The sequence below is a fragment of the Ambystoma mexicanum genome, chromosome 2p (assembly GCF_040938575.1).
Source record: "Ambystoma mexicanum isolate Mex_15411 chromosome 2p, UKY_AmexF1_1, whole genome shotgun sequence".
NCBI classification, from domain to species: domain Eukaryota; kingdom Metazoa; phylum Chordata; class Amphibia; order Caudata; family Ambystomatidae; genus Ambystoma; species Ambystoma mexicanum.
In genome coordinates, this window is record NC_090923.1 from 823165953 (window position 1) to 823181741 (window position 15789).

The following is a 15789-nucleotide window of genomic DNA, read 5'->3' on the forward strand; positions in this document are numbered from 1 at the left end:
CAACCCGAGGGTCCAAAGGGACCACCCACTTGAAAGCGCACTTCAGCAACGGCTGGCCAGGCATGGATGCCTTCAGGGTCACTGCTCGAATATTCTTTGATTCAGGCAGGACTTGTTTCGAAATTGCTGATCGTTGAAATTCTGCAACCCATACCCACTCAAAGTCCGTCGACTTCAGTGGGCCACATACCGTGCATACATTCTCACGTTAAGAAAACCACCGGCCAACCCACATTCGGAAAACGTATACTTTCGTTTGTAAATGATACTGCGAAGGCACATGGCATGCTCTGGTTTATTGTGACTGGCAGCGCGCGCATGGATTTCTTTTTATAGCAAACACTTGGAATGCCCAGCAGCACTGCTGCCTGGAATCACGTGTTTATTGTTGCATGCCTCCCTTCTCCTGTGCAGACTGTTGCATGTCCTATTGAACGAATGCTCTAGATTCCCAAAACGATTCTGTATAATAGCCATACTAACCATAATGACGCCACTAATAATACTTTTTAAAAACATTTTTACTAGCATGCCAGACTGGGTAACACACTTCGAGTGCACTGTGTCACATGGCTAATCGGTTGACTGTGGAGCTAGAATTGTATTCCTGGCTTCCCCACTAGACCCCGTTGACTGACCCTGGGCAGATCATTGAATGGGGGTCATTTTCTAAGTCCCGAGCAGCGTTACGCCATGTTTAGCACCACTTTTTACACCATGCTGGATTTCCTGGCTTTTGGCTGCTGGGTTGGGGACCTGAGAGGACTTGGCAGGTTTGGTTGCTCCTTCCACTCCAGCTTCAACATACACCTGGTTTTCCAACAGTATGCATGTCCGTGCTGGCTGAAAATGAATGGTTCCTAAGGAATCCCCGTGACTATTATACCAGGTAAAAGCAGGTGGATTCCATAGGAATCCATGGCACAGCCGGCCTAGCTCAATCTTTAATTGTTGGACTCATTTCCACACTTGGACAGCAGAATAGGTGTTCAGGCTTTTTGTCTGTTTTACACTTTACTTTTCGAAAACGCGTGGAAAGGTATGCAATTTCAGATTGGGGGACCTTTTCCCCGGAAGTGCATACAGACTTGGTCCCCTTTGTTCCATGATGTAGGTGTTAAATAACAAATTACCCCCCTTGACTTTGCCTTAGATGTGATCTGCCAAAATACTGAGCGTGTAAAGGTTTTTAAATAACAGGACAGTGAGTCGTCTGGACGGGCTGGTCCAGACATGAACATCCCATGGGGCTGCAGCGCGGGCAGCCGCTCATCCTGGGCGCGTTAGTAATATCCTGTCATTCCATAGTGTGATCGCCGAGCAGGGGAGGGGGCTCGGTTACTGTAAACACTGCCGCACATCCCCATCGCCTTCAAGGAGACTCCCCTCTCCCTGATTACTCTTTTGTTCATCAGTCACGTCCGCTAAGAGCAAGTTGAGGAAAAGACACACACCACTCCCCGAAGGAAGGAAGGACTGACCGCAGCCGGGGAGCGCGTGCGGATCATATTAGCTCTGTGAGATACTCGGTGGAGGACGGGGGGCCAGGCTGGGCTGAGCTGCTGGAGCTGTTGCTGCGTGTGCTCCCTGCGCCTCAGACTGACTGCCGTGCGCGCATCGCCCATGCAGTCCCTCCTCAGGTTGCGCGGCTCCCTCTTGGCGGCGTTCCTCGCCCTGCAGACACTGGGCCTCCCCGGCTATGGCAGCTGCCACCCGCAGTGCCTGGACTACAAGCCCCCCTTCCAGCCCCCGAAGCCGCTGGCCTTCTGCGTGGCCTACTCGGCCTTCGGCTGCTGCGACTCGCGCCAGGACGCGGAGCTCTCGCGCAGGTTCGACTTCATCACCGACTTCATGGACCAGTCCGGGGTGCGGACGTGCGGCGCCTACATCCGGGACATCCTGTGCCAGGTAACGTAAGGGCTGCGTAGCGTAGCACGCGCGCCGTAGAGGCGGTTGCTCTCGGTGCCGGTCCACGAGGGACTCTGTTAAGTTTTAAACGAGGGAAGGATTGCTCAGACGGCTTTAAAGACGACACGCGCCCCCCCCACAGAACGCATCACGCCCCCCCCCCGTGTGAAGCGAAGCACAGCTCTCTCCATCCTGCCGCTCGCTCCACGCTTTCCAGGCGGCGCTGTCACTGCGAGCCTGTGTAAGCAGACATGTGCACCCCTGTGCACTCAATCCCGGGCGGAAAGCAGGCCCGCCCCGCATAGCGCTGCAATTACGGTCATTTTCTGAGGAAACGGGCCGTTGCGCATTTTCCGTAAAAGGGTCACTGTCATGTATTTCCTGCAGTCAGATTACTTGCACGCGGATTCAGACTGCAGCCTGTCCTGTAGAAACGTAGAGATTCTGCATGCATGAACTAAAGCCGACATATGGGGAGTGTGTGCATTTTGTTTTAGCAATTATGGAATGGGTTGCTATATACTACAGCGAAGGGACTGTCAATTTTTTGGGCAAACTACATATTCTGGACTGCACATTTAACTCGGGAAGAAATAGAATGTAATACTTAAATTGGCCTTTGCATTTAATAACCGAAGTTAATAGCTGGTTACCCCTAGGTGTGACTGCAAGTGTGCAAGTCTGTACCATAGCACCATCTACCAACGCCCCCTCAGTGGTTGCCCATGCTCAGGGCTGCATGCGATGATTTAATCCGTTATTTTACCCGTGCTATGCGTATGTTACCTGCTGGTCCACTCCCCATTAATCCCATACCCATGCATCAATATCAATGCCCCCCGCCTCTCCCTGCAATACAAACCCCATACCTGGGTGCAGCCTTTCATCCACTCTCCCACCCACTACTGTGTTTTACAACTGTACTGCCAAGACTGAAAGAAACACAGTGGAAGACAATCCATTTTAAACGACCAGCATTACTTTCAGTCATTGCCTCCCACATCATGCAGATTCATACACCCCCCCTTTCTAATCACACACATCCACACCTATTAAAGGGCATGCCGAAAACTAAAGACATCCTTCCCACCCACACATTACCTAAACACACAGCTGCGACTGCAGCAATTTCGCTTTAATAAGTTGCTTAGGTGCAGAAGACAACCACTGATCACTGCAGGAACAGGGCTATGAGGGATTCGGGAAAGTGTTTAATGCGAAACAGGCTACTGAATTAAACAATAGCAAGCCAGCAGCTGCCAGGCAGCTCAACATAATGTGTCATTAGAGTAGATTCAGCAGGGCTGAGGTTAGACTGCCGAGTAAGGGGCATCACAAAACAAACATGCCCATTACCCGATGTCCAGGAACGGTTCACAGCCCAACAAAAAGTAAGGGCGCAATTGCTCTGGTTTTATCAAAAAGTAGAGGAATGTCCTACTCTTTAGTTCTTGCCCACTTTGCCCTTTGATTTTACCCTTTGTAATTCAAAGGTGGGTATTGTCTCAAAGTAAGTCAGCTACATCTCAGTGACGCACTCCAAAGCGGCTGGCGGAAATAATTGCAGCATCTATGATTGGTGAGCATCTCTGAGAGAGGTCACGGTGGTGATAGTGCGCAGTACACGTGCCCTTTAACATTTGACTGGCATGATCATATTTAAGAGCACATTGTTATAGGGATCGAAATTAAGATTTGATAAGCAGGTGCTAAAAGCATCTCCTGGGTATCGAGCATTAACCAGTGACCTGGAGCTACCACGTGGGAACCAGCAGCTAGTGCCTAGGGCGTTCCGCAAATCTAATTTCCACATAAGCTGCAGACATATCACTTTGTCCATTATTTATGACCCATTATGCTTTAAATGTAGCATACATGTGTCCTAATAGTTATTTAAATATTGTCCCAAATGCAAAGAGTTAAATTCACATAGGTTGGTGTGTTCGGCATCAGTTGGCCCAGGGAGCCAAAAGTAACTCCTGGTAGCTGTCGGTGTCAAGCTAACCAGGCTTCTCAATGCCACAAGCAGGAGTTAAATAGCTCCCAGCTCCCCTCAATTTCCAACCCTGGTATGGACTCCCTGCATCACCAGTAGAACAGTTGGCACTTCCCGTGTGAATTCATTCATTCATTCTTTTTTTTGTATTTTTTTTTTTAATACCTGCCAGCGCTTTCATTTTTGGACCAATCTATGCAAAAAGGGTTCAGGTTGGCTAGACATTCTAACCTTTTCTAGTAAACTGCCATATTTTCAGCGGGAGACTAAAGTCTTATGCAACAGATGTAATCAGCCAATGTGCCCCGTGCCGTCCCAATGACTGTATTCTTTGTCTCCTTCAACCCTTCTTCACACAGCTCCATTCATAAAATCAAACCGATTGTTATCTGAACCTTTGGTCACGTGGGTACCAACTTTTGATTATTACTATGGAAGTGGTTGCCTCCCCTTTCCCCCCGATTAGGAGAACCGGTGATCGAAGAGAGGGAGCTCTATCTATTCCTGGATGATTTAGGGGTTCACCTCCTAAAAGTTGTTTTAAAAGCAGGCCTAAACATTTCACTTTGCATTACTTTTCAGAAGAATTTGGGAAACGCCAGTGAGATTTACAGGCAGTTCTGAAAACATGAAATCGCAGCAACAGGTGGTCTCTCAGTCATCTGCAAGGTACCTTCCAGGATCACGTCACACCAAGGTCCATGGACCTCCTCACCTGCCACTTCCCACTCACCCACACTCACAATGCCACCGTCCACCTGATCTACTGACCACCCCAAAACCACAAGTCCTTTCTCAATGAAAACACAGACCTCATCAAAGCAGCATTTGTCAACAACACAATTAACATCTTCCCTGGAGATGTCAACCTGTCCAGAATCCAAGCCACTAAAAAGACAGAGGCACTTTACTCACACCGCTCCACACCATGGACATCTAGCAACTTGTCACAGAAACAAAGCACAACAAAGCCACCACACTCGATTCACCACGGCTCCAGACACTGAATATCTCCCACTGTCCCTTTTGCCTGAACAGATCACGTAGCCAGACCCACCCTGCTCCACCTTACACCCCACCACCTATCAAGCCCGCTATCTTGGTCCATCGTCTTCAGCTGGTACATAGTCTTGCGGCTGGGGTGGCTATGGCCACCCCCTATGGCTCCCACATCAGTCAGGTCTTGAGATTTCTTCACTGGCTGCTGGTGAAAAAAACAATGATAATCTTCAAATCTCTGTGTTTAGTTCACCTGGCTTACTATGAGGTGGGCGCTGCCTTTTTTGCAGGAGAAATCTGCTCCTTACGTACAAGTGAGAGAACTCCACTCCAGTAGTGGTCCCTAGATTTCGCCTCCAGAGGGTGGGGGGCGGGGGTGAGCTTTCTCAGTGGTTGCAAGTAGGCTTTGGAATGATCTCCCAACTCGTATGAGACGTACTGTGAATCATTTGCAGTTTTGTCATCAGCTTTAAACCTTGCTATTCTGAAAATACCACCTGGCCTAGCCTCTCTGTTTTGTTTCCTGGTGCCAAGATGCCTTTTAGGTGAACATGCATGCTACAAATGCAAATAACATAACACCTAGCCTAATCCACACCAACCAAAATATTCCACTAACCATTCAAGAACTTCGCATTGCGTGCACTGGAAGGAAACCTCACCTTGGCGTTCGTATCTGACCTCTGTAGAATGTCAGCACCCAACTCAGCACACTGAACAACACACTAGCTGAGAATACCAATACCCATGTGTCACTGAGACTTTGACTCAACAAACATAAGCTGACTACACCTTGGTACACACAGGAATTAACTATTTGGAAGAGCTCCAACTACAGATAAGAAAGGTTCTGGCGGAAATCCAACCATTAAGAATACCTTATTGCTTTAAGAACCCTCTGCTCAATATGTAGGACATTTATGAACACAGCCAAAGCAAAGTACTGCACTACAACCATCATGGAAGCAGGGGTGGACTGTTCTACGGGGAACTCTAGAGATTTCCCTCCCTGTTGGTCTCTGGACCATGGGCCTTTAGAGTAGTTACCCATTTTGTTTTCCAAATTGTCTTGTGAGAGAACTCCCCAACCCCTTCTTATAGGGACGAAGGGGTTGAGCTTGCTCACACATTGTAATATGGGGCCACTCTAAAAAAGCATTTCCATAGACACTTTTGGTTCCTAGTCCACCCCTGCATGGAAGCATCCATCAAGAGCAGAAAGAGGTTTCAAACAATGAGCAACTGCATCAACCCCCTGCCAGGCCCGCAAAACCGCATTCTACTGACAAATGCAACACCACCAACAACTTCTTCACAGGCAAGATAGACAAGATAAGGAAATGATAATGCAACACTTTGGCAGCTCCAAACACAGCAGAGACATCCCAACCATGCCAGCCCACAAGATATCTAGGGGACTAAATTCAAGACGATTACACCAGATGACTGGACCAACACATGAGATGCGCTCACACCACTTCTCAACATCATCAATTCTTCACACATGCTGGGCACTGTCAGTGATGCACTGACAATGGGGAAGATCCTCCCTATGCTGAAGAAACCCACACTCAACCTGGCAAAACATCGGCACTTCATGCATCTTCCTTTCCACAGCAATGAGTTTGAGAAGACAGTCGCCTTGCACGAAAGGATCACTCAACAGAAACTCCTACAAAGCTACAAATCCTATTCTAAGCATAATCCAGAACACAGACCCCGTCCATCAAAATTATTTGCAATGCCTTCAATACCATTGACCATGAATCCGGTCTCATCATGCGCATGGGTTTCAAAGGCACAGTACTGCGGTGGTTCTTCTTCTATTCACATCTCTCCAACAGAGTCCATGTGGGCCCCAACAGATTCCTGCATCACCCAGTAAACATCAGAGTCCCACAGTGCTCATCCTGTCCCCTATCTAAATTGGCTGACATGAAGCTCGGCAGATTCATGCCTCAACATTCGCCCAGTGCAAAATCTCTTGGGTATGCCATATAATGTGACCTCTCGTGCAAAACACTCATCGACAAAAAGACCTAAGTAGCATGTTAAACCCCTCATGCTCCTCCACAAAATCAATCCCTGCCCTGAGTTTCAGAATATTTACCCACGCCCTAGTCATCACCCGCCTGGACGGAGGCAATGCCCTTCTGGCAGGAGTACCATATCCCGCCTTCACCCCTCTGAAAGCAGTCCAGCATGCTACAGCATACCTCATCAAACAACTAAGAGAATTCACCCTCCTCTTCATCAAGGAGCTGCACCTACAAATCAGCCACAACCAAAACTCAACTGTATCCTGAAGAGAAACTCGCCATCTCCCGAGGTCGGTGCACCACCATAAGTCACATCGACAGGCTGGAAACAAAGCATTGCAAGAGGGAAAGAGCAGGAAGCAGACATTTTCCTGCTTTACACCCCGTCTCTACAAGTTGCCAGCACAGTTACAAATGCCTCCATTCTACGCTGCAGGAAGGACCTGAAGACCCTATTCTTCAAATAACATTTCACCGATCGCTGATTGTACCATTCAACCCTACATCTCCCCCTTTGTAGCTCCCCTTCTCATGGTCTCCTACACATTCCAGCTATCTGTGCTACCATCATAGCGCCCCTGTAATCCCATGGGTGCAACCCTATTTGTATCACTCTTTTGCTTTCTAGCTAGGTTTGCACTTCATAAATCCCATAAATACATACATGCATACAGCCACTCAACCTGCTGAGCTACATCTCCATCTTTGTGACTCAGCAAGATCACTTAACATTTAGAAAATGTATGACGTGGATCTGATGGTAGTAGCCAATATTTCTGCATTTTAAAAAGCACAGTTCTTGTAAATGATTTTCATGCCAGTTGTATTTCATCCCCGGTAACATCCGCACTGTGTACAGTCATATTGATAACATAGCCAGGAATGTACCCCTACAGGGACATTTCATCTTTGGGCCTATGCCGCTAAAGAACAATGGTGGCAGTACCACCCATTGCCCCCATGCACATGGCGACTATGACACCGAAACACCTTCAGCCACCCACACGCCAGATATACGGACTGGGTTACTTTCAAAAGATGTTGCCTGACTTCCAGGAGCACTTTTGTTCTTGTTATTGCTCTAACTTTGCCTGTTATCATAAAATACCAAATGAGATGAATGTCTTTATTCATCTATCATTCATTCAAGTATTCTTCCATTCACCCATCCATCCATGTTTTCGATCATTTATCCATTATCCATCCATCGTGTTTGATCCTTCATTCCTTTAGTCTTCCACCCAGCAGCCTGTTCAATAACGCATTCATCATCCATCTTCCTGCTCGATGTTTCATTCATCCATCTGCCCATTTGATCATTCATCCATCCGACTCGTTTGTTTGTTCATTCATCCACCCGACAATTAAATCGTTCATTTATTTATCCGACGTTTGATCACTCTTGCATCCTACCATTCGATCATTCATTCATGTATTTTTCATTCATCCGCCCATTTGATTATTCACATATCCATGTGTCCGTTCATTCCTTTATTCTTCCATCTATCCACCCTTTTCATTATTCATTCATACACCCATTTACCAGTTTGATAATTAATTCGTCTATCCACCTATTTGACTATATATTAATTCATCCACCCATCCGTTCCATTTGATCATTCATTCATCCATCTGCCCGTTAGATCATTTATTTGTTCATTCATCCATTCATTCCATTTGATCATTGACTTATTCTTCCATCCACGTGTTTGATAGTTTATTCAGCCATCTATTCACCCGTTTCGTTTGATCTATTTATTGGCCCACCCATGTGTCCTTTCAATCGTTCATTCATCATTCCATCCCGTTTGAACAATTATTTATTCTTTCATCTATCCTCCCATTTGATCATCATCCGCACGTTCAATCATTCATTCATTTCCCATCCGTCGTCTGTGATCCTTTGTTTATTAGTTCATCCATTCGTTTGTTTAATCCTTCATTAATCCACTCACCCAAAACCTGATCATTCATTCATCCCGTTAGATCAGTCAACCATCCATGCATCCATTCCCCCTATTCGACATTTTATTCATTTACCCATCCATGTGCTCATTTTATCATTCATTTATTCATCCATCCACCCATTAAAAAATCCACTCATCGTTCTGAATAGATGTAAACAGCCAAAACCCACTCTGCATGCTGAAATCCCAAAATCGCCAGCCTGACTGTAACATCATCTCCCATAAAATATTTTCATTTCCAGTGACGCGCGAGGAAGCAGTGAAATAAAAGCAGACGTCGGTGGGCTTTGAAAGAGGTTGCGCGCGAAGCGTTCCTGCTGAGCCGTTCCTGCACCACGCGTCGGAGCGAGGACATTATGGGCGGCATTCATTGTAGGATGCGTGAGCGTGAGAATACGTTACAAATGTATTGCACAGTGATCCTTTTATGTACATAAACGGATGTTGTGTTTTACCAACATGCCGATGATGCATTTGGGCTTCTTCGCCAATAAAGGTGTCCATTACTTTAATCAGAGAGAGATGTTCTCTTTTGCTGACTTTGAAACAAAAATACGAACGTAATCCCTCCTTACCCAGCATGCCAACCAAATTGTGTGATCCTGAGTAAATCGCATTAGCTGTCTATGATTCCGGTATTTACCTAACAACAGTGGGAAGAAAAGGTCAAAGCTTTATTAAAGCAAGCCAAGACCATGTGTTTAACCCCAGAAGCATCTTGAAGCTATTCCACAATATCCCTATACAAGCCACGCGCCAAATCAGTGTTTGCTACTGAAATGGCCACCGCTGTACGTTCGTACTGTGGCATGGCATTGTTTACTGGACATCAAGGATAAAGCAAACATAAGTGGTATTATGTGGCTAAACTGGCCTTCATTAGGGCAGTTAATTTGGATATATTGTCTTACTGTGGGATGACATTTTTTACTGGGAATAAAGGATAAGAACAATATGAGGAGTGTTCCTATGTGAATGTGTTTTCCTGTTAGGAGCTGTAATGTGTGAATAAGCAGCCAAGACATGCTTTATTATTGTGCCATGGCATTTCTCACTGGGAATCAAGTGTAAAACCAGCATTATGAGTGTTATTACATGCCTAGACAGTCCTACCTTGGTGCAACTAATCGTAATGAATATATCCTTTTACACTGGCATGGCATATTTTACTGAGCATGAAGGGTAAAGCCGACTTGATAATTGTTATTACGTGGCTAGACTAGCCTACGCTGTTGCAGGTGGACAGCACATATTATCTTACTGTGGCATTGCATTCTTTACTGGCATTAAGAGTAAAGCCAGCATGATGTGTGTTCATTTGCAGCCATACTGGCCTACATTGGTATGTACATGTGTTTGTATTGTGTTATGGCATTATTTAATGGCATCAAGGGTAAAGCAAACATGATGGGTATTCTTACTCAGTCATGCTGGTCAAATTGGAGCAACCATTCTGGACCTGGTTTCTTATTTTGTCATGGCATTATTTACTGGCATAAAGGGTAAAGCAAACATTATGAGGGGTGTTATATGGCCATACTGGCCTACATTGGTGCAGTCAATCTGGACATATTTTCTTACTATGGCAAGTCATTTCTTACTCGCAAATCCAACAAGAGAATGTTCATATATGGAAATGCTGGCATGTAGTGGTGCAGCCTGAATCAACATGTATGGGCACAGCCAGCATGAAAAGGTAGTTATACTGGCGTGGTTTGTGTTCCAAGGCATCATGAAAGTATGTTGGAAAATGCCACTGTTTAGTGTTGGCGACTTGCATCTATTGGATATTTTCATGTGTTATTCTACAAAACCTGTTGCAGACTGTGGGGCTTATTATCCAATTTTTCATTAAAAGTGTGCTATAAAATGCACTTTTCATGTCGCTACCAGCCATATTGGGCCCACCACTTGAACACTGCTTCTAATCTAACTGTGTCTCACCATTTGAATATTGCATCTAGCCTAGTTGTGTGCCACCATTTTAATATTGCATCTAGCCTAAATTGTGCCTCCACTTGAATATTGCATCTAGCCTAAGTTGTGCCTCCACTTGAATATTGCATCTAGCCTAGTTGTGTGTCACCATTTGAATTTTGCATCTAGCCTAGTTGTGTGTCACCATTTGAATTTTGCATCTAGCCTAGTTGTGTGTCACCATTTGAATATTGCATCTAGCCTAGTTGTGTGTCACCATTTGAATTTTGCATCTAGCCTAAGTTGTGCCTCCACTTGTCACCACTTAAATATTGCATCTAGCATAAGTTGTGCCTCCACTTGAATATTGCATCTAGCCTAGTTGTGTGTCACCATTTGAATATTGCATCTAGCCTAGTTGTGTGTCACCATTTGAATATTGCATCTAGCCTAGTTGTGTGTCACCATTTGAACTTTGCATCTAGCCTAAATTGTGCCTCCACTTGAATATTGCATCTAGCCTAAGTTGTGTGTCACCATTTGAATATTGCATCTAGCCTAGTTGTGTCTCACCATTTCAATATTGCATCTAGCCTAGTTGTGTCTCACCATTTCAATATTGCATCTAGCCTAGTTGTGTCTCACGATTTGAATATTGCATCTAGCCTACATTGTGCCTCCACTTGCATCTAGCCTAATTCTACATTACCTTGAATGCTGCTTCTAGTCTAACTTTGCCCACCCATGATCGATACACAAATATACAGCAATATCACCCAAATCACATTAGAACACGACAAGCAGCTGTACCATACCCCTGATCATGAGAAAAATCCTAGGGACCCTGACACTCCAAATCACATTAGGCTTCCTCACCACCATGGCCACTCCCGCTCCAACATCATACCCCTCCTCCCCCAAGGACAGAAACATTAGATTGCGAGCAAGACTACCTCGACGCTACGATCCCAAAACTAATTTCAACAAAGAAGTTTCACTGTCCACCCCGCTGAACCACCAAACAAAAGCACACAGCAGCGACTTAACTACCACAAACTATCCTCCGACCTCCCAAACACTACTCCCAGAATCACTCTGAGAACTAACGTATCTACAGCCACACCTTGCCTTAAAACTAAAAACTCGAGCACCCTATCACTATATGGGTCACTAACTAATGCCAAATCCATGGTGGCCCACACTACCGAGATCGCTGACACACTCACTAATGAGAATCTGGACCTAATGGCCATAAAATAGCTGTACCAGAGGATGTATACGAATTGTTCGAACTACAATTGTTCGAATCACAATTGACCTTTGCACAATTGACTGAATTGTGAAGGTCAATTGTCACATATCTGCGGGGGCAACCCCCCATTATTTATATATATATATATATATATATATATATATATATATATACGGTCAATTGTGCAAAGGTCAATTCGGACCCTTGACTTTCGATCAATTGGGTCATTCGAACAATTGTGTTCGAACAATTTGGGTAATACCATACCAGATGGACATCAGATACTCAGAGCAGACAGACCTAACGCCAGGGGCGGCAGCTTAGCCATTATCCATAAAACCAATCTAGCTCAGGCTTGCCAATGCTCCACCCAACCAATCCTGTGAGACCCTCACTGCCAAACTCCAACTATCCCACAACCGGACCCCAACCATACACATAGTCTGTAGACCTCCTAGCCCACTCGGCTCTTTCGAAGATGACCTAAACTGCATCCTAGCCAATAATATCAAAGACCATTCGCAAACTTTGCTTATGGGTGACCTCAATCTTGGATTTAATGATAATAACGACAAACAGGCTCACTTGGTCACTGCTATTCCAAAGGATCACGGCCTGACACAAAATGTCACTTCCCCTACACATATCAAAGGAAGGACCCTTGACTGGGTTGCTGACTTAAACTGCAACATTACTATCACTAACACCATACCACAATCGTGGACCGACCACTCCCTTGTCACCTTCTCTGCATCCCTTGACCTCATCCGCCCTAATACTATAGACATGGCACCCTCCCTACCGACTAGGAGCAAAAAGGACATCACAGCAGAAAAGCTACTACCATATCTCCTCCCGGACCTCAATAGCCCACCCAACAATAAAGACCCCACCTCACTAGTCGAAACCTATAACCGCACCAAGACCAAAGCTTTAGACACTATTGCACCAATCAAAACTCGTAAAAGTAAACAGAAAGCCCACCTCAATGCATGGTTTACACCCCATCTGAAGGAACCAAGGGCAAAAAAACGCAAACTTCAATCCATTTGGAATCACTGTCCCACGGAGGAAAACAAGCTTAGACTAACTAACCTCTCCAAACTGTACAAAAAAGAAATAATTAGTACAAAAAAGGACATGTTCAACAATAGAATATTGAAGGCCAAATCAGACACCACGGAGCTCTTCGCTATCCTACGTAAAATGGAATCTCCCATAACACAGGTGGATAACACTCCCAAGGATAAGCAATGGTGTACTGAAATTCAAAATGCCCTATCGGATAAAATTACCTCCATCCAGGTCAAAATTGCCAAAAAGAATGACTCCCTGCTCCTCCCAGTAGAAACCATACCACAACAACAACCATCTCCTCTCACCCATGACTGCACCACCCCACCATTTAGCTTCAGGAAAGTCACTATTATTGAAACAGAAAAAAACATTCTCTCGCTCAAACCTTCTGACTGCAAAGGTGACAGCTGCCCACCCCAAATCATAAAGGATGCAGCCAGAGATCTAGCTCCTTTCATCACTAAGCTCATTAATGCCTTGTTCACAACTAACCTAGTGCCTAACAACCTCAAACACTCCTGGGTACTCCCACTGCTCAAAAAACAAACTCCAGACCCCTCCATCCCAACGAATTACAGACCTATCACTACAGTCCCTTTCCTACTCAAAATCCTTGACAGAGTAGCGTACCTACAAATACAGGACCACTAGAAGCCAACAACCTGCTAGGTATTCGCCAATCCGGCTTCCGCCCCCTCCACGGCATAGAAACAGCCTTCATCGACCTCAAAACCCAAATTGACGAGCTAAAGGACACAGGGAATTCAGCTATTCTACTCCTCCTTAACCTATCGGTGGCTTTCGACCTAGAGGATCATACAGTCTTATGTGACCACCTCAGGTCAGCCATCCATTTCTCAAGTGATGTCATAACCTAGGTTCAATCCTTTTTAGCAAATCGCACTATGTGAGTCTTCTCCCCTCTCGCAGCCGCATACCCCATCCAAGTCCCCTGTGGGGTACCTCAGGGATCCTGCATCTCCCCCACCATGTATAACATATTTACTAAGCCCCTGTTCGACAAGTTGGATAGATTGGGTGTCACCTACACTAATTACGCAGATGACACCCAGATCCTCATCCCCCTTTCGGACAACTTCCTGGAGGACTCAGCCTTAGTAAATAAGATATACCACCTCATTCAGGCATGGATGGCATCCCATGGCCTCTGCCTGAATGACGATAAAACTGAACTCCTAATCCTAGGCTCCGACACGTCCATAAAATAACTCGACCCCAACTACGCCACCTTCAATATCGACAACAACTACATTAAAGTGGTACCGGCTGTCAAAACACTTGGCTTCTATCTCGACTCTGCGCTTTCCTTCAAGAAGCAAGTCAACTCACTATCATCCTCCACAGCTTACACCTGCAAATTGATCTGAGCTTGCAGACCATTCCTCTATGAAACTAGCCGCATCATCCTAGCCAACGCACTCATACTATCGAGACTGGACTATTGCAACGCATTTTATGCGGGCTCCAATAAATACATCATAGACAAACTACAAAGAATCCAAAACAAAGCCCTAAGAGCAGCTCTCAATATTCCTAACAGAGAGCACATTTCTGCATTCCAAAGAAATGCTCACTGGCTCAACATAAAAGACAGAATCCTCCTCAAAACACTATCCCTGACCTCCAAATGTCTAAACAACATTGCGCACCTGTATCTTACAGAGAGAATCAATAGGAAAACCTCTAACCGACCCAAGAGGTCAGCCAACGCCTTCACCCTTGAGATTCCTAGGTATAAACTGAACACAGCCGGCGGCTCCAGCTTCCCAGTTACGGCTGCCCAATCCTGGAACAAACTACCACTTGAGCTCAGAACCGACCAACCCTACCCCGCATTCAGGCGAAAACTTCTAGCATGGCTATGGTCTAATGATGCCTAAACCCAGTGCCAGAGGTATCTCCCTTACCCAGACAGCGCACCATACCTCCCGCCAACAGCATATATGCCATCCTACCACCAGCAGATACTCTACCTACTTCTCTCAGTAACCTGATCACCTACTGCAGTCAAGTGAACTGATGTCTATGCCTGTACTATAACTTGTATGTAAGCCTGTTTTGTATATAAATACTGTGCATGTAAATCTTGTATATTTATAACAATGTGTAACTAAGCTGATAAGTATCCTTGTAATGCTTGCGCCCAATTACCTCTGGGTCTCGGCCGCGCCATATCAAATAAACAAACAAACAAACAAACAAGTTTGCTAGTGCTCTATTTCCTCCATAGGCAGCAACATCTCCACATGGTTTCATGTTGGGTTATCTTATCTATCACTGACAGTCCTCTCACATCCTCCTACATTCTTACAGTCATTGGAATACACTCCCAGTCCTCTCACATCCTCCTATTTCTTGCAGTGAATGGAATACATTCCCAGTCCTCTCATATCCTCCTACATTCTTAGATTCATTGGTATACACTCCCAGTCCTCTCACATCCTCCTATTTCTTGCAGTGAATGGAATACATTCCCGGTCCTCTCACATCCTCTTATCATCTTTCAGTCAATGCAATACATTCCTAGTCCTCTCACATCCTTCTACCTTCTTTCAGTCAATGGAATACATTGCCACTCCCCTCACATCCTCCTACATTCTTACAGTCATTGGA

General features: G+C 45.4%; 1 protein-coding gene across 1 annotated transcript in view; it reads left to right on the forward strand.

The window, feature by feature from the left end:
- The first annotated feature begins 1162 nt into the window (after window positions 1–1162).
- Window positions 1163–15789, forward strand: part of LOC138566832 (HHIP-like protein 1) — a 506279-nt gene continuing 491652 nt past the window's right edge. The window contains exon 1 of the mRNA XM_069644523.1: window positions 1163–1908. Within this exon, the coding sequence (XP_069500624.1) occupies window positions 1624–1908 (285 nt within the window). The 5' untranslated portion in view covers window positions 1163–1623. The remainder of the gene's footprint in view (window positions 1909–15789) is intronic.